At 33.9% G+C, this 19,849-nt stretch overlaps 1 protein-coding gene across 2 annotated transcripts; it reads left to right on the top strand.

Moving 5' to 3' along the window:
• Positions 1 to 673: 673 nt before the first annotated feature.
• TRM26 (RB1-inducible coiled-coil protein) lies at positions 674 to 6,758 on the top strand. Of its 2 annotated transcripts, none has more exons than XM_011098669.3 (6): positions 674 to 974; positions 1,786 to 1,976; positions 2,451 to 2,530; positions 3,201 to 4,913; positions 5,019 to 5,187; positions 5,700 to 6,758. In XM_011098669.3, the coding sequence occupies exons 2-6, from the start codon at positions 1,895 to 1,897 to the stop codon at positions 6,323 to 6,325; spliced, it is 2,670 nt and encodes an 889-aa protein (XP_011096971.1). In that variant the 5' UTR covers positions 674 to 974; positions 1,786 to 1,894; the 3' UTR covers positions 6,326 to 6,758. The 2 variants fall into 2 exon arrangements, with proteins under 2 accessions (XP_011096971.1, XP_011096972.1); XM_011098670.3 differs by lacking the exon at positions 674 to 974 and adding an exon at positions 1,196 to 1,625.
• Positions 6,759 to 19,849: the final 13,091 nt, after the last annotated feature.

Below are 19,849 nucleotides of genomic sequence, written 5' to 3'. Positions count from 1 at the left end.
CTATGACGTATCCCATGGCCTGTCATGAGAGAAACCGATATCTTACTGTTGTACTGTACGCATGTAACTTTTTATTAATGAAACTTACATTTACCAAAAAAAAATATATTTGTATTGAACGAGGACAACTCTATTAATATTTCTATATTGAACAACGAAGATTGACTAATAAGTTGATTAGAAAATTCTAGTCGGGATTGAATTTGGTCAAACACATGACACAATGAGTTACACTATGTAATTGGGATGCAGTTTTAAAATAATTTTTTGGGCGACATTTTTTCAATACTTATAGTCCTATATTTTATGGAATTTTCAAAATGATTTTAAAATTGAGAAAACTCAATATATTTAATCCTGTAAAACCCGTAATAAAGGACTAAATATATCGACTTTTCTCCATTTAAGATCATTAAAAACTAAATGTGTCGAGCTATTTTCTATTTTGAGATCATGTTAAAAATTTTATGAAATAAGGATTAAATTTTGAACCCCTTGTCCTAGGGACTAAAAATATGATTTTCCCTAATTCTTTTGTATCTTAAAGACCATGGCTATTGCCATGGGCCATGCCTCACTTGATTCTTGCCCAATAACAAAACGTTCTTTTCCAAAAACAGGAAAAAAAAAAAAAAGAAAAAGAAGAGGAAATAGGAGAGAGAGAGAGAGAGAGAGAGAGAGAGAGAGAGAGAGGCTTTTGGTTCGCTGGTGGTGTGATTTCCAGCAATGGACTGTCATGCTATAACCATTTCTACTTTTCTTCTCTCATTATTGCCACCTCTCTCTCTCTCTCTCCCTAACTACCTTTTCATCTTCATCTTCTTTCTACTCCATATTCCAATCCGGTTGCGTGCGGTTCTCTTGTTTCCCCTCCATCCAATTTCTTCTTCTCAATTTCTACAATCTTCTGCCCTGGTGGTTGAGGTTTGACTTTCATAGCCAACTCGTGAAGTACTGGGCTGGAGCTCTTAAGGGTGAGTGCATTATTATGGGATAATTCGTGATTCTGCAATGTGGGTTCTTTGCATCTCTGTTTTTTGGTGTGGATCAGAATTTTAACTGACAAGTTTTTGATGGATTTAGAACGTGTTCGAGGATGGCCCAGTTCTGTTGGTGTCTGAATTTGGAATATTGCGTCAATCATTTGGCTTGTTACTGATATGGAAATAGTCTGACTTTATTGTTTTTGTGGTTCTTTAATCATCTTAGTGGTTGACGGTTGAGAAAATTGGAATTGCATCATCAGATAATTGTTAGTAATGTGGTGATGTTGAGATTTCTACTGCATCTGAGATGAACTCATTTATCAATCATTTTGGCTAGTTGCTGATAAGGAAGTAGTATGACTTTATTGACTGTGTGGTTCTTTAATCATGCTAGTTAGTAAAGTTTGGAAAAGTTTACAACTCTAACATCAAATGATCTGTAATGTGATGATACAAATAGCAGTAGTCATCAAGTGATCTCTTTTCTTGGGTGATTAATTTCTGCTTTGGTTTTACAGAACTATTGGATTTTGCCATAGAAATCTCTTTACATGTACAGTTAAGGGAAATATAGTTTCTTCATTCTTGGTCAATTTCAGAGTTGAAATGATTGCAATCAGTTGGCCTCTAAATTCCCTGGTATTACTTCAAGAACCAAGTTCCTTTTCTCTGTGCAGGAAATTAGATCATGCAATTATTGTCTGAGGAGATGGGTCCTTGTATTTAACCAATTATGTATTTCATAGTTGTAAAGGGATCCATATGTTGAGCTCATATAACACTATCCCTAATTCTGCAGGATGCGGCTTCTTGCAATTTTGATCATTAATAAGTGATGTGGAGGCTCGATAGAACGGAGATGACTTATTGATGAAATTGCAGCTTTATTTCGGGGACAGTTCTGTTGCATGGGAAGCTTGTTGGACCTCCTTGACATTGGAGAGGACATCATGGCGAGGAAAGTTGGTACACATAAGAGACATGTTGGTGGTAAGTATGACCAAGTTGCAGAACTACTAAGATATGCTTTGTCAACTTATTTCCACACTTCTAAAGCTAATCATTCGAGAGTCTTCCTAATGGACATGAGATTGATTGAGTTAGATGTGATTTTGAAGTTTCTGAATTGATTATAGTTATTTATGTTTCTGTAACAATAGTTATGTACATAGCATGTGATTGAGAATTTGAGATCAATATTATGCAGCAATGAAGTTCTCTTCCCTGTTTCCACATCTGTCATCTATTGGTTCTTGTCCAAATAATTATGAACTTGAAATTGGAATTAATTTGGATCAATGGGGTTACAGTTTCACCAAAATTAAGGGCATTGATAATTTGGAGCTTATCATCATATCATCTAATTTTGTTGCACCATGTTCCCTGAAAAAGTAGAAAACTAAATATGATCTGACCAAATTCAATCAGTAACTAGAAGTAATGCTCTTTCCCACTTCTTTTCAGGACTGGAGGCTCCTAGAAACAGTTTGGAACTGCCAATGGAAACAGCCTATGGCTTATATGCTGCGAGAGATAATATACTGGTACCAAATATTCCGTTGCTTTCATGTTATAACTATCTGAGCTTTTTCATGTGTTGTCCTTGTGGAGTGTAGAACTTTTGTAACTCTGCCTCTTAGTGCTATTCTGGGTCTTTAACAGTCCGGACGTCTTGTAACTAACCTTTTTGGTGCTTTGGTTGAGTTTAGGAATTTTTCACTGTATTATTGGTTTGTGCACCTCACTCCCCAAGATTCATGCTCTTCTTGGATGGGTTCTTTTATCGAGACTCTGGTTCTTTGTAACAAGTAGTTGCATGGGTGACAATTTAGAATTAAATGCTTGGAGTTTGCCCTGCAGTAGGAACCAAACCACTCTTTTGATGTTTGAGATCCAAACTTATTCTTCTTAGCCTACAGTCTTTTCCTTGTGACTGTATAATTGCTTAGACCCAATCTTATCTTAGTGATAAGGGGCTTTCTGAGAGAATATGCTCCTTCTCACCCTTTCATGTTATAACTAACTCCTTCATTAAAACAAAACAATCTGTTGCCTGGTCTGCTATTCAAGCCCAAGCTGCTAACAAAGCTTAGCAGCCACAAGTTGTTTTGATCCTAAAAAGACATCTGAGATTCTGAAGCTGCTCTTTTTTGTTTTGTTTTTCATTTTTCTTCTGGTTTCCTCTGATTCTATTCAACTGCTTTATATATTCAGTATGCTCATGACATGACAAAGGAGTTAGCTGCTAAGGACTACTATTCCTCCGGGGCTCCAATAAAGAAGTTAATTAGTGAAGAGATATCTGAAAGACCAAATTCCAAAAAAAATGCACCAAGTGTAGTGGCCCGACTAATGGGAGTTGATACGTTACCTTTCGAGTCAAAATCAGCACCACAACTGGTTTATATGAAGAATGAAAGTAAAACGGGCAAGTTGATGGATATCAAACGATCAAGGAAGGGCTCAGATGGTCATGGTATCTCTACATCAAATTGCTCTCAGCAGCTGGAAGCTGGCTGCTTTGGCCATTACACTGACAGATATGCTGATCATGACAACAGCTATATGAAGTTGAACAGGCCTAAGCCTCGAGAACATCCTCAAGAAGAGGAACTGCAAAAGTTTAAGAAAGAGTTTGAAGCATGGCAAGCAGCAAGATTTAACGAATGTTCTAATGTTATAAAATTTAGCAGTGCCACAGCCCAGTTGATTGCACAAGAGGACCTCAACAGAGAAAAGATGTTTCTTTACGCAGACTCTAAGAGAATCACAAATAGCGAGAGGCTGAGGGAACCTAATGATTTTGCAGAAATAGTAGATCAACACCAAATGCTTACTTCTGGCAGCTGCAAAAAGAAAAACTTATGTTATTCAGCTGAGGGATATTTGAATAGAATCCCAAGAACAGACTTTAGAACCTCTCAACTCATGAATTCTGACCAGAAACTTGATAATGTTTCTGCTCCTTCCAAGATTGTGATTTTAAGACCTGGCCCTGACAGGATCGACATCAATGAGGACTTGTGGAACAGTACTCCCAGCATTTCAGAAGAGAGGGGTAGTATAGAAGATTTTCTTGAAGAGGTGAAGGAAAGGCTGAAGTCTGAGTTGCAAGGTAAAAGTGCAAAAAGGAGTACAACTGTTAGAGGAGGAGGAATTGAGACACCTTATTGGGAAAAGCCGTCAGAACCAAGAGAAATAGCTAGGCGGATAGCACAAGAGGTCAGAGATAGTGTCTCAAGGGACCTTGGGATGAATTTACCCCGTTCAGTGTCTACAAGATCAAATAGAAGTGAAGTTCAGTTAAATGCAGCAGGTTCTCCTGAGTTCATTCACAAAGATACAAGGAGATTCTTGGCAGAGAGATTGAGGAATGTTCTCAGAGGAGAAATACATCAAGAAGTGCCAAAGGTTGTCCGTAATAGTTCCAGGTTATCCATGTCGGATTTTGAGAAGGGTGGAGCTGGACAATCAAGGGGTACATGGAAAGATGGTAGAACTAGTTATCCTCAGTGTCTTACAGATGAATTAGAAAAGCAAAGCAGGTCTTTCAGAGGGGAGCTTAATGTGGGTGAAATGCATCCCAAGGATTTGTCTCCTAGGAATCTAGTTAGATCTTTGTCTGCTCCCGTATCAGGAACGTCCTTCGGGAAACTCCTTCTGGAGGATCGCCATATATTAACTGGAGCCCAGATCAGGAGGAAGCATGAAGTAATTGAGAAGGTCTCATTAAATATTGAAAAACAGAAAAAGGACAAATTTAACATAAAGGAAAAGGTTTCGAGCTTTAGGTACAGCTTGACACTTAGAGGGAGACTGTTTCGTAGGAGAGTTAAGTTGGTGGAGGGATCGGAACAAAATCAAAAGAACCTCTTGAAAGATATCACTAGTGGACCAACAGTGGCGACGAGTTTCTCTGAAACACATGTGAGGACTTTACTGACTGAAAATTATTTTCCACTTCTCGAATAGAATTAATTGCTAATCAAGTAACATTGAAATTCTAATTTATTTATTTTTAAACTTTTGTAGGAGAATTCAACTGAAGTGCCACCAAGCCCTGCATCTGTATGCAGTAGTGTTCATGAAGAATTCTGGAGGGCAGCCGATTACTTGAGCCCCATATCATCGTCAGGTGCACATCAACCGGAGGATAGCGAAATGTCCCATGTTTTCAGAGAAATAAATTCAAACTTGAATGGTTAGTAGTGAATCTCATTATTCTTCTTTTCCTCACTTATATATTAAGAGTTCTGAGCGTTGCAACTTGCAAAATTGTCCGGACTACTTATTCACAGCTTTCTTTCTCATATTCCTGACCATCTAGCTTCACAAATTATAATTAGTTTATATTTGTTCTATATTTATCATGAGTACCAATGTGTAAAATAGCAGTACAGCTAATTACTCCTTTAAGTTTGTAAAAAGGATTTCTATTTCCATTTAGGCTTTCCTAAAATGCTGGTTCAGTGTGGTTGCACAGAAAATCTCTTAGACTGAATTGAATTTATGAATTTTCTCTTGAAACCCATAATCTTTTAAAGATCAGAATTAGCCTTACTTTAATCCCATAGTTGAATTCATTGTTATCATATTAACAATCCAGAAGCAAGCAATTCAAGTAATTTACAGAATTCCCCTCCTTTGATACTGTGTCATGCAGGTTAAGCTGCTTAATTTATGTACTTATTCTTAATTCTTTTGATAATGCAGAGCTAAGGAGGAAATTGAATCAACTTGAAGGAGGTGTTCAAGAGGAAACTATAAACGTACAGCAGCCCGCTGAAGTGGAAGCAGAAATAGATGACGAAGCTGAAGCCTACATTAGAGATTTGCTCATTGCTGCTGGTTTGTATGATGGTTCGTACAGTCGATCTCTTTCGAAATGGGACCCACTTGGCAAGCCTATCAGTACTCAGGTCTTTGAAGAAGTGGAAGAAACTTACCAGAAAAACATAAATGATGAAGAAAGTTGTAGAAAAGATCATGGAGAAAAAGTAAACCACAAAATGATACTTGATTTGTTAAATGAAGTACTGCCATCTATACTGAGAGAACCAGCAAACATGTCTAGGTATGCGGAAAAGGCTATTGGTCGCGTGCAAAAGCCTCCCCATGGAAGGAACTTACTAGCGCAAGCATGGAATATCATTCAAGTATACATACATCCTCCGGTAGATAGATCTTATTATGCTCTTGATAATATGTTGGCCCGAGATTTGAAGTCCAACCCGTGGTCCAGGTTGATGGATGATGACATAAATGCTCTGGTTCGGGATATAGAATGCCAGATCATTGGAGATATGATTGAGGAAATGGTCAAGGATATCTACTCGTAACATTGAGGAAAGATTCCAAGAGTTGTGAATCATTCTCGTCTGACGGATTTGCTTGATATACATGGTGGAAATAATGGTAGAACTTGAGTAGGATCAACAAAACAGAACTTGCTGATAAAGTATCTTGACAAGTAAGTCATGCCAATAACAAGGAAAAATGTATTCAATCAGTGCGGTAGCGATTTAAAGAGGATTGTTGGGTTGAGTTGTGTGTTTATTAGAGGCTGTATAGAAAGTTGATAGGGAAGTTACTGTGTATGAACTCATTTAGCTGTTTGTCATAATTGGTTTTGTAATTTTGTATCATAATCTTATTATTGGTCAAGAACTGGAGAAGGTTGAGGTGGGATAAGGGCAAAATATTATTTTTTCTTGTTTAATCTGTAATTGTTCTCGGAAAGTTTTATAGATTGCCTAAAGATTCAATGATAAATCTCCTGTTGTAACTGAACAAATCTAGTACTAAGTATCTATTTGATGCATTCATGGGCAGAGTTCTTAAATCAATCTAAGGGATATATATTGAAAGAATAATTAATAACTTGAATCAAGCACAGCAAATGATTACTTGATCCAAACACAAATATCTTTTCTATAAGTAATTCCTAACATAAATTTAAAACACGTAACTATCTATGTTGGAAATTATGGCATATAAGTATCACATAATTGATACACGCTGCACATTAAAGAGTTCCGGTAATTACCTCAATAGTTTTGTTTTGAAACCTGCAACGGAATGAATCGAGGAACCTCGGATCTCTACGGCTTGCCTTCCAAGCAATCCCTTGGATCCACAAGCACGTCTATTGTTTTATGGGCTCACACAGTAACGAAGCAGGGATCCATTCAGTCACTTCTCATGAAAGATCGTCTTAAAGCATATGTAGTATGAACACATGTTATGATGGAGCTCCCACTCAACTTGGGCATGCCATTGCTCTTAACATCATATGAACCTGAGCATAGTCGCTATCCAAGCACCCGACTTGCTTACTCCCAGATGTCACTCTCTTAATGCCTTCTAATAGCTCGCACGTTCAGCTTCAAATAGGCCTCTTATGAAATTTGGATATACTTCACAGTTGATCGAAATATATGATTTCATCTTAACTCCTCTAGCTAAGGTGACTATTCGTTATCTATTATCCTTCTCCATTTCTCAAGTGTGAAGGTGATCAATCGAATGACTCATTTATGCCAAATGATCTTTTAAGTCTCAATCCTGCTCGCTGTCACAATGCCAGGATGATTGCCTGTGTGAAAGGGCCAATTAGGGCTTAATGACATTTCATACATTTGAAATAGACACAGTACACTAACAAAATTAAGAATCACATATTCTTTATTGATAAAAAACTGTTCTTATAGGCTCAATGTTTAAATCCTATGCAGTCTCATACTACTCACATGCCTATGGAATGCGTCTCTATGCAAAGGCTTAGTAAAGAGATCAACAATCATATCATTAATAGGAATATGCCTGAGAACCACTTCTCTTTGCGCAATAATATCACGAACTATGTGATATCTGCTATCTATATGCTTTGTCCTCCCATGGTACTTGGGGTCCTTTTCATATGCTATCTTGGTTGTGTTATCACAATAGATCACAACAACATCATCAATATGCGTCAAAATGCGCAGACTCTTAAGGATTCTCCTTAACCATATAGCTTCTTAGATTACTGATGTACAAGCAACATATTCTGCCTCCACATTAAACAAAGAGATATGCAAGGCTGCTTCTTGTTGCACCAAGTCATAGCAGCGCCTCCTAATAAGCATATCCTAATGTGGATTTGCATTCATCTATGTCCGTTGATCCATCAGCATCACTATAACCAACCAGCCTTAAATTTCCCCCATGTTAGCACAAAGCTAGATCACTTGTTCCTTTAAGATATCTAATTATTCTCTTAACCACTACCCAACGGTCGGGTCTAGGATTACTTTGATACCTACTCACCATTCCAACTGCAATGCAAAGGTCTGGTCAATACACATTATAGCTTACATCAGACTTCCTATAGTGTTAGCATACAGAATCTTAGCCATGCGTTTCTTTTCTTCTTTTGTCTTAGGTCACAACTCTTTGCTAAGAACACACCTTTTGTCCATAGGCATGTCAATAGGATTAGCATTGTGCATATGAAATCGCTCTATGATCCTTTTGACACAAGTTTAAAAGTTTCTTAGAGCAATCATGGTGTATCTTTACACCAAGTATGTACTTAGCTTCTCGCATGTCTTTCATCTCTAACGTTGAGGACAACCACTTTTGAGTGGCGACTATCATCTCCATGTTATTTCCTGCCAATAGGATGTCGTCCACGTAGAATGAAAGAATAAAAAAATTCTTCTCACTTCTCTTGGCATACACACAATGGTCCTCCTCAACCATCATAAAGCCTGTCGAGGTGATCGCTCGATGAAATCGATAGTACCACTGCCTGGATGATTGTTTTAAGCCATAAATGGAACGTTTCAAGCAACACACTTTGCGCTTTTGCCCCATCTCCTGGAAACCTTCAGGTTGATCCATATAGATTTCTTCATCCAGTTCTCCATTGAGAAATGCAGTCTTTACATCCATCTGAAACAATTACAAATTTAGGTGGGTGACAATGGCTAGAATTAAGCGAACCTCACCACTGGGAGAATGTCTCTTCATAATCTATACCCTCTTTCTAGGATAATCTTTTGCCACTAATCGAGTTTTAAATTTGTCGATACTTCCATCTGCTTTACATTTTACCTTAGAACCCACTTGTTCCTAATGATCTTACGCCCAGCTGGAAGATTTGCCAGCTCCCAAACATTGTTCTTAGCCATAGAGTTCATCTCCATTTTCATTGCAGTTACCCACTCATTTGTATTTGGTGAAGTCACAGCTTCTTCATAAGTAGCTGGTTCATCAATATCCACAGAAGCACACATAAAGGATTCGCCTTCGATCTTGTATCGAGGCCGGCTCCTCCATGTTTGCTTCTTTGTATTTGTGGATTTTGAGTTATATTCCTCCAGTGAACAATTCCCACTCAATCTAGGGTCACTTTCATTATCTCCATCGATCACTGGGTAAGAATATGGTGTCTAACCCTCAACAATGATAAATGTGTCTCCCCGAGGATCTCATAACTCATATAGTTCAAGATTCCCTTTGACTTCACTTATGCTTGGGAAATCCTCCTAGAGGAAATCTACATCGCGTGATTCAATTTCAATCATCCCTTTATCAAGGTGTTCACCTTACATCACATAGCCCTTAGAGTGCTCACAATATCTTAAAAAGATAAGTTTGCTGGCTCTAGGACCCAATTTCCCATATTTATGAGAGGTACTATATACAAACCTTGACGACCCCCATGGGAATAAGCCTTCTAAATTGGGTTTTTTGCCATGCCATAGTTCATAAGGAATCAAGGAACAAATTTGGACATGGTTTAAGATGTAGGCAATAGTCAAAATTGCATCTCCCAAAAGGATATTGGGAGATTTGCTTGTGCCATCATCAATCTAGCCATTTATAGAAGTGTTCGAATCCTCCTCTTTACAACTCTATTTTGTTGTGGGGTATAAAAAATTTGCTTGAATTGCTTAGAAAGATATTCTCGCCCTCTATCAGCCCTAAGAACTTTAAGGTTCACTTCTCTTTGATTATCAACCTCTGCCAATAATCACTTAAAACAATCAAGCACTTTTGATCGCCAATAGTCGTCAATGGAAGTGAGAAAATAAAATCCACCATGACGTGCTCTCACATTCATCGACCCACATATGTCAGAGTGGACTAACTCTAGTGAGTAGTCTTTTTATCCTTTCCAAAAGGCTTACGACAAGCTTTTCTAGCCGTACATGGTTCACATGTAGGAAGGTTAACTTTAGCGAGAGACCCCAATAGGCTTTCTCGAGTTAACCCTGTCATCCTTTCTTGTCCTATAAGTCCTAATTTTGCATGCCATAAAAACATATATATCATAGATATTAACAGAAGAAGAAACATAAGAAACAATTCATTTGCTAACGTAGCATGAAAAAACATTATTAATACTCCTAAGCTATAGAGGTCTTTTCCAAAATAAATAGACAAACCTATTTGTTCAAATAGAAAAGAAAAACCATGTCCCATCAATGCAGTATCTGAAAGTAAATTACATTGAATGTTCGATGCATATTTCACATCACTAAGGAGTAGCTCACGCCAGTGTCCAGCTTGAGTTGGTATGAACCAATCCTAAGGAGTTCCTCTTGTGCGCCATTCCCCATAGCGATGTAATAGCTGCATGTTGGCACTCAATAGTAATTCACAAATTCGGCTCAATCCATTGTCACATGTTTTGTTGCACCTGTTAGGTGAGAATTAGCCACAAAAACGTGTGAGCACACAAAAGAATTTGAAGAGCTGGGATTAGATCTTACCTTCTTTAGCTCAGTGCATTCATGAGCAAAGTGGCCCATCTTTTGACAGTTTTAGCATTTGACCTTCTGCATATTTTTCTTTTCACTCCTCTTTCCTCGACGATACTTCATTGCCTTGTCACTTTGTAGAGCCAAGTTTTGCTTTTGGCTTTGGCTAAGACTTGGTCCTGCACTAGTCGGTTTGTTCCAACGCTTGCCTTTGTGAGACTTACGCTAACCGGCATGTGTGAAAAAGACAACATGTTGAGCGCGTTTAGATTCTCTATGGTTAGCCTCAAGTTTCATATGACTGGCGACATTATCGAGCGTCTTTATTTGCTCATTGTGCGTTAGTACTAGCTTCACATGTCCCCAAGTCTGCTCAAGTAGCAGCCTAAGGACAATCAGAATTTGTTGTTCATTACTGAGCTCACAACCGGTATTTTGGAGTTTTCGAATTATATCCTTCATCACATCAAGATGTTGGATCATCGAGTGTTTTGGGTCAAACACATATTGATTGAACCTAAGGGTTAGAGTCCTTTGTCTCGTAGCATGCACGTATCAGATTATCGTGCATGCAGCTTAACATAGTAAAGCGCGCACTCATATCTTTTTCCAGCCACTTTTTGTATGCTTCTAATTCACAATGATATTTGGCAGTTTGTCCATATGCAGGCTCTATTAGCTCAACCATGCTAGTGGTGAGATAATCAAGAATCTTTTTGTGATATAGAAAATACTGAATTTTTCTATGCCACATTGCATAGTTTTGGCCATCTAATTTGCTACTACCATAAAACTCAGAAAAAGCTGGTTCGATCTCCATTACTGTATTTGCGCAAGGGTATTAGGTATCGTTCTATAATTTTATTCTGAATCCAAGTAAATATCGTTATTTTCTTTAATTCAGTGGAACTGAAAATTTCGCGTCTTTGATAGTAATCATCTCCCACAGAAATTAAAGATCATAATAATAATTACCAATTTAAGAATAAAATTGCATTTTGTCTAACAACAATAAAACATGCCATAATTAATATGAAAATGAGTTGAATTTTGGTGCTTCATTTAGAAATAATCTTATGGCATATGGTAATAATTAGCGAAATATATCCCCAAAAATTTCATAGCCTCAAAAATGGTCCACAAAATACATGTCCCATAAAAATATTACATTTGTTCGGGCCTACTACATCAATCTAAAAGCCAAATATTTATAAATAAATATTTATTTTTTTAAAGAAATAATTTATTTGTAAAGGCCAAATATTAACCAAACAGTTACAATAGCCGTACCAAATTATGGCGAAAAACTTTCGGCTACCATCTAAAAAATTAGAGGAAAATGAACTTTTGTAATGGCCGTTACAAAAGTCGGTCCATGTTATAGTAATGGCGGCAAAATTAAAAAAGGATGGGGAGATCGTTTTATTTAATTGGTCATTATAAAAATTGTGCCAAAAGCCGGTGCTGTCCCAAAATTGTAGAATCGTTACAACGGTTCTTCTATTTCAAAAATAAGTTTGCAATTACGATATTTTTAAATTCGGGAACCTGATTCATACCGAATTTATATATATATGATTGTGTCCATTAAATCATATCAAATGGTATGATTTAAAATCACATGCCCTGATTCAACGATACACCATCTTGAATAATTACTCTTATATTCCAGATATGATATCTTGATATCCATATATCCAATAAGGCTAAAACTTTTACAAATATATTATACTGTAAGTATAATCATATTTAATGGTTTGATTTTAATTTTATCAGGCCGATTGATCCATATTCAACAATGTAAGTGATAGTTGTATCAATGTAATACTAATATTTATGAATATACAAATTTATTGAACATATATCAATCTCGACCACAAAATATTTTTTACGTATTTTAATTATATAATTCCAAATAATGGATACTTTCTACAAAATTAAATTATTCAGTAAGGATTTTTATGTATATTTTAATAAAAAATAATTGATTATTTAGAATATCATTTGTGACTGCTTTATGAACTTGAGTGGCAAAACGATGTCGTTTCAATATTTGGAATACTCTTTGTAACGGCTTTATGACCAGTCAAACAATATGATGTCATTTATGTTAAGTACAAATATCATATGTTGTAACTCTCTTTATAACGACGTTATACACGGCTATATTATTTAATTCATTTAAACACGGCTCATCACGTTTTGTAATACCTTTTTCACCGGCTTTTGTAATGGCTATGATCGTTCCAAAAAAATTATGTATAAGGGGTACTTAGGAAAAAGTTTCCTTTTTTTTTCCTACAATTTTACGGCTTTGAAATAGTTTTTTCATAATGCATGCACATTATTGGGTATATTTGTTGTTAATAAGTTATTGTTTATATGTGTGATGATTTTATTGTTTATATGGATAATTTCTGTAATTTACAATTTTTTTATGATTTTTCCGTGATTTTTTATGGAAATAATTTTTTTGATTTTTTTAAAATAATTTTTGGATATTTATTTTAATTTTCTATAATTTAGGATAATTTTTCTATAATTTTCCTAATTTTTTGTAATTTTTCTGTAAGTTTAGGTGTTTTCTGTAATATTAGGTAATGTTGCAATTTTTTAGGTAATTTTCTGTAATACAAATTTAATTTTGTGTAATTTTGGATAATTATTTGTAATTTTCTGAAAAGTGATTCGGTATTTTTCTGTAATTGTTTATAATTTGAAAAAATAATGGATTTTCATGCAATTATTAGCGAAATAATGGACTTTAATTCAAATTTTATTAAAATAAAACACTTTAATTCCAATTTTGGAAAAACAATGGAGTTTATGAAAATAATGGACTTTACTGCAATTTTTAGCTAAATAATGGATTTCAATGCAATTTTAAAAGTATTTTGGATTTTAATTCAAATTTCTTTGAAATAAAAGACTTTAATGCCAATTTTAGGAACATAATAGAGTTTAGGAATATAATAGACTTTAATTGATATTTTAGGACAATAATGGACTTTAATGCAATTTTTAGCTAAATAATGGACTTCAATGCAATTTTTGGAATATTTCAGACTTTAATTCAAATTTAATAAAGAATTTTAACGCCAATTTTAGGAAAATAACGGAGTTTCAGATAATCATGGAATTTAATCTCATTTCATCAAGTTTATTAAAATTTACTGCGAAATTTAGATAATTTTGGACAATTAATAGTTTTTAATATTAATATTTTTAAATTGTAGATCCATGACTATCGGTATTCCACCTCCTCTTAAATGAGATCATAGCCCTCCAAGTCCTCCTTCTGTTTTTGGTGTGGATGCACCCCCACCACCAGAGTCGATATCCACATAACCCGCCATAGTAGGTCACCTACGGTGGGCCCTAGCAGTTCATAGGCCCCAGTCAGGCCGTGGTCCAGATGCAATATATCAGCAACCGGGATGCGAGGTACATACGTACTCAATAATTTATTAATTTATTTTATAAAATTGTCATTAATTTTGTATTATTTTTAATATTCAATTATTTTTCTAGACCGATCGAGATTTTCATACAGCAATCCATGCTATGGTCAGAGGACATTATCCGCATCCCCCGGGGAACATATCACAGATCCCACAAGAGCACCAGTTATTCTGGTTTAACAATGTAAAGGTAAGAATAATATTTAATTTTAAATAATACTCACATTTTTCATCTAATATTTATATTTTTTTAATATGTGAAATTTGCAGCTGTCTTACTGGTGGGACTGCGATGAAGAGTCGATGTTCAAGGTCCTCAAGTTGCAGGCTAGTAAATTTCTGCAGAAGCAGTTCACCGATGCTTGGAATCAATTGGCCCGACCGTTGTAGCTGGCCGAGGAGATCTAGCGCCAACTTCTGGAGTACTAGGCGAGCCCAGAATTCTAGGTTCAGTCGGCTAAGAATAAAGTCAATTAGTCAGCCAACTCAAATACAGTTGCTACTGTGTACCATAGGGGGTTGTCCTCCATTGGGGCCCACAACCGTAAGATGGTAAGTATTTTAAACTATAGATTAATTTTATTTTTATTTTTTAAATTTTTAATCTTTTCTTTAAATGATTTTTGAACAGGAGGCACAACTCGGACATCCCGTCAAACAAATAGAGGTGTTCGACAAGTGCTACAAAAAGAAGTAGGACGACCAATGGAGCGGCCCGAGGGCAACGGAGGTCACGATAAGTGTAAAAAATAATTTAATTTTTGAATTTAAAATTATTTCTTTTAAAATCTAATAATAGAGGAACGTCAAACCAGAAAAACGGTGATCAAGACCCTCCATTGTCCTCGTAAGGCTCAGTGGCCCCAAACGAGCAACAGGTGTGACTGTCAGCAGCGGGCAGCTAGAAGAGGGTCGAGCACCACGCGGTTGCTGGACCATCACAACCCAGTGGGTCCACTGCTCCATCACCCTCACTACCACAACCTCCATGCCCCATCCTTGATGATCCGGTAGCGAGGCTTGAGGAGTGGATGTGGCCGATGGGTCCACCTAGCCCAATCCTCCAGCATACCAGCCTCCAGTTGATCCCCTGGTATCCGACGACGACGACGAACACGCGGCCTATGGAGATGCTGGTTTAGATTAGAATTTTTTTATTTGTAGAACTACAATGTAAAAAACAATACTTTTATTTGTGTAATTAAATTATTTTTATTTTCTTGTTATATTATGTATTTAGATAATATTGCACATTTAAGAAACTAAAACTACCTAGATATAAAAAAAAATTCAATAATTTAGTTTTATAAAAATAATATTAAAATAGATTAAATATAATTAAACATTATAGAAAACATTTTTTTGTCTTTGCATTTGTAACAGGCTTTTGGATAAATATAACTGTCATATAATCACGAAGCCATTACAAAAATCGTGTAAAATATACTTACCATATTTGAACAAGGCCGCTCAAAATTCCGTCTCCAAAGCAATGTAAAAAGTAGTAACCAAGGCAGTTGCAAAACTAAAACCAACATACGCATAAGGGGTTACAAAGGTCGTTACAAAACTGCTGAGAGAAAAAATATGAAACTCGATACAACAACCATTACAATATAACGCATGACTGTTACAAAAAGTATTCCAAACACTACTCCTATATTCAAGCACAACCATATCTATATGTGTTACAAAGGTCGTTCCAATAATAATTATATCAAATTTAATTTTGCCATTTCAAAAATAGGTACAAATATTTTTTTTGCAATTGAACTATTATTGTAACGGTCTCGCATGGCCGTTAATAAACCCATTACAAACTGTAATGGCTTTCAAGCAAGCCGTTACAAGGATTTTGAAATGCTCAAAAAGCCAGGACTGCCGTTACAATGTTAAAAAACAGTTTCGAAATATTAACTTGGCCGTTACAAAAACCTTACTATAAAATTATTATTTTTTTGTAGTTAATAATAACTTTCGTCCTAAATTATTTTTCTATATTCTTTTTTCAAATTTGTATAATAACATATTCAAAGACCAGATATAGTCGTTATAATATAGCCTTTAGAAGATTTTCATATGGACTTTGTGAAATGTGTTGATCAAGTACTTTATCGAGTGCTACAAATCCTAACTTATGTAATTTTCTTGGCTGACGTCAGCTTTCTCTACTCAAATTCTAACATAAATAGATCATGTGTGCGCGAATAATTCTTGAAAAAGTACAAATGTAATTTTAAAATTTCTTTAAGAAAAAGTGTATTTCATATTTTTAAAGAGAGTATAAATATAGTTAACCCTTAATTCTATTATATTTATTCTCGACCCCAATCACTTAATTTTATTTAATTTAACCACTTTAAAAGTCTTCAAATTATGATATTTATTATTAGAATATTTTTCAAACACCAATAATTGAATATTTTAATTACATCTGGTCGTTGACTTGGACTTTTTCCAAAGCAAGGTCCACATGCATACCTACACATAACTTGAAGATTTCACACATCATTTTTAACAAAATAAAAGGAAGCTATTGAATAAAATTAATATTAAATATTAAATAATTTCTTTGCGTAATAATAAGATAATTATTTAACATAATACTAAAATTAGGCTGCATAAAAAATCCAGAATTCGAGACATGCAGAATTTGTATATGATAAAAACGTGTCAAAATATTTGATATAGAATAATTTTGTTATCTAACGGTTTAAATTTTTAAATACGGTAAATTACAACTGTCTTTTCTGAAATATGTCATAATTATAAATACTATTTTGTTATTTGAAAAATAATAAATACCCCTTAATATTTGATAAAATTGTGTAATCTTTGGAATGGGGTATGAAATTACGAACTTTGCTTTTGTTGTATTTTTTTAAAATTAAATAAAAATTTACAAATAAAATCAAATGTTAGCCCATAAAAAATAAAAAATAAATAAAATTATAACTTTTAGTCCACAAGGGCATTTTGATCAGTTCACAACAAAAATGGATGAAAACTGATTAGGCTAATTGTTAAAATGACCATTAAAATCAAGGAGTATTGATAATTTTTCAAATAAAAATGAGATATTTATAATAATATCAAATTTCAGGAGAATCGGGATAATATACTTTTTTAATTTAATCATATCTAATTCAATTTGGACACTGATAATAATATTGGTAGTAGACAAGTTGCAGCCTTTAGTTCTTCCTATTTGGATGCTAACTGTACAGATAATATAGTCAAAAATCACATCGTAGACAAAGATGCAAAGTTCGATTTGGCAAGCGTCTCATCAATTAGGTTTACTTCATTTTTAATTTATTAATTACGCCATTTTTCAAAAAAGTCTTATAATTTGAAATAAAAAATCTCACTTTTTTTTTGTTTTTATGTCGACTCTCGTTAAAAAGTTAATAAGAAAAAAAAACAAGTGCGGATTTATATAGCCGTTATCTTTTTAAAATGAAGAAAAACAATAACATGATTTACATATTATTTTTTCCGTCAAGTTACTAATCGGAAGTTTGTTGGATAATTGAAAATGAGAATTTTTTAAGGTGATTGGATTGTTCTCGAGAATTCTGTAAGAAATGGGATTAAAAGTAAACAAAATTTAAATTATCGGACGAAAGATATAAATTTTTCTACATGTAACATAAGGGTTCGTTTAATATTTAACCATGGATAATTAACATGGTTAAAAATAAGTAAATCATTATAAATAGTTCTTGACCATGGCCACGCACCGATTGTTCGCCGTGATTCTTGCGATGGTGATTAAAATATTTTTCATGACTTTTAGCCGTAATAAATAATTTTGTTGTTGTGGATATACTAAATTTTGCATTAATTATAATCAATAATAATTATTTATGTCCCACAACTTCTAATTCATTGCATTAAATTACAAATAATAGTAATTTTTTTAATGATATAGGATGGTATATTATGCATATATATATATATACCTATGTATGTATTATATGATTATTATTTTATTTGTGGTTTGGCCGATGAATAAATTAAGACGAGATAATTATTGTCATTTGATTATTAGTGTTTGGAAAGTGGGTGTAGTAATATACAGATATCAGAAATTAGGTGTATATATAGAAGAGGAGAGATGACTGGTTATCACGTGCGACTGCGAGCCTAACAATTCATTCCGGAAATAATGTGTTAAGGGAGTGTTTGGATGAGCCTCTGAAATTTTAAGGGTAAATTACGTTGATATTTCTCCGTTCAAGTTTAATTATATAAATATTTAATTGGTTTTTATAAAATAATAAGTATGTTTCTTATTTTTGTAGTTATAATTACACGAGTTTCAGTCGAGTTTTGCAAAATGAATCGAGTCGCTACAAGAGTTTGAGTCGAGTTTGAGCCTAAATATTTGTATTTGAAAGCTCGGGAGCAGACACTCGAGCTTGTATCTATTTCTTTAGTTCTTTTATATATTTTTTTTATTTTTAATTTTTTTATATATTTAACTACATTCAAGATTATATTAAATACGTAATTTACCCAATTTTTAAAAACTAAATGTGGAGCGAATGATTTGGATTTGAGGGAAGAATTTGGAGAAAATTTTTTAAATGACTTTATTTTAAAAGAATTTGAGATCCATCATCTTGTTATTGCCTCTATTGTGGAAAAAAAGAAAAGAAAAGATATACATTAATATTCAGTAAAACATAATTTAAATTTAGAGTTGAAAAGTTTGAAACCCTTTAAATTTAAAATTGTTCGAACAAATCCAAAGGATTTGGTATTGGTATTTGGGGTCGGATATCCATAATCTTAAATTCATCAATCCAAATGTAATTTTGTAAGATTTATAACGTTGTTGTTATTTTTTTTAGAAAAAAAAAATCAGCTTATAAATCCAGAAATAAGATATCAGAAACTTATAAGGTATTTCAATAAAAGCAAGGAGTTTTCTTAAAATTATTTTTAATATTTTAACAAACTCCTTAAGATTAATTATGAAATTGTTATTATTGATATTTTATAAGTTTCGACATCTTATTTTATCTAACTGATTAACTTATTTTTACATAATATTACGACAAATTATACATCTTATAATTCCATGTCGTTTGTAAAATTATAGATGTACCTTCGAAAAGGTGTATATTTAAACTTTGCTATTAAACAATTTACTTATAATTTAACATAGAATAGGAGTATTTATATAATTAAACTTAATTTCTACTACTAATAATGTAATTATCCTAATTTTTAGAATATGACTGCTTTACATCTTATAAACTCTAAAAACAATCTCTAAATAAAAAAAGAAAAAAAGAAACACAAAGATGGAAATTGTTCTCCAACATAAAGGGAAGGAGTTTGCAAATTTCAACCATATTAATGTACAATTTAAGTTGGATGGACTTTGTATTCAGAATCCTCACTTTATTAAGGAATAATTACATTCACCTTTTTTGGGACTTAGTTTAATTACATATAAAATTTTTATAATTTGAAAAATTATATTTAGTATTCCTGAAAATTTGCTTTTATCTAACAAATAAGTCTCTTCATTAGTTAAAATTCACCAAATTTGTTGATATTAACAAAAAAGAATCAAAAAATAAAATTTATACTTACCCCGGATTGACTTAAAACTGACTTATAGCAAGTCAAATAAATC

This window comes from Sesamum indicum, linkage group LG13 (genome assembly GCF_026168435.1).
Source record: "Sesamum indicum cultivar Baizhima isolate 11 linkage group LG13, ASM2616843v1, whole genome shotgun sequence".
NCBI lineage: Eukaryota > Viridiplantae > Streptophyta > Magnoliopsida > Lamiales > Pedaliaceae > Sesamum > Sesamum indicum.
Note: the sequence above shows the minus strand (reverse complement) of the source record. Positions and strands in the feature narration are given on the sequence as shown.

What these genes read in the sequence shown, in the direction of transcription:
- TRM26 (XM_011098669.3), top strand. Translation starts at nt 1,895, where the DNA reads ATGGGAAGCTTGTTGGACCTCCTTGACATTGGAGAGGACATCATGGCG. An exon ending in CTGCGAGAGATAATATACTG is followed by an intron (nt 2,531 to 3,200) that starts GTACCAAATATT and finishes TTATATATTCAG; the next exon opens with TATGCTCATGACATGACAAA. An exon ending in CGAGTTTCTCTGAAACACAT is followed by an intron (nt 4,914 to 5,018) that starts GTGAGGACTTTA and finishes AAACTTTTGTAG; the next exon opens with GAGAATTCAACTGAAGTGCC.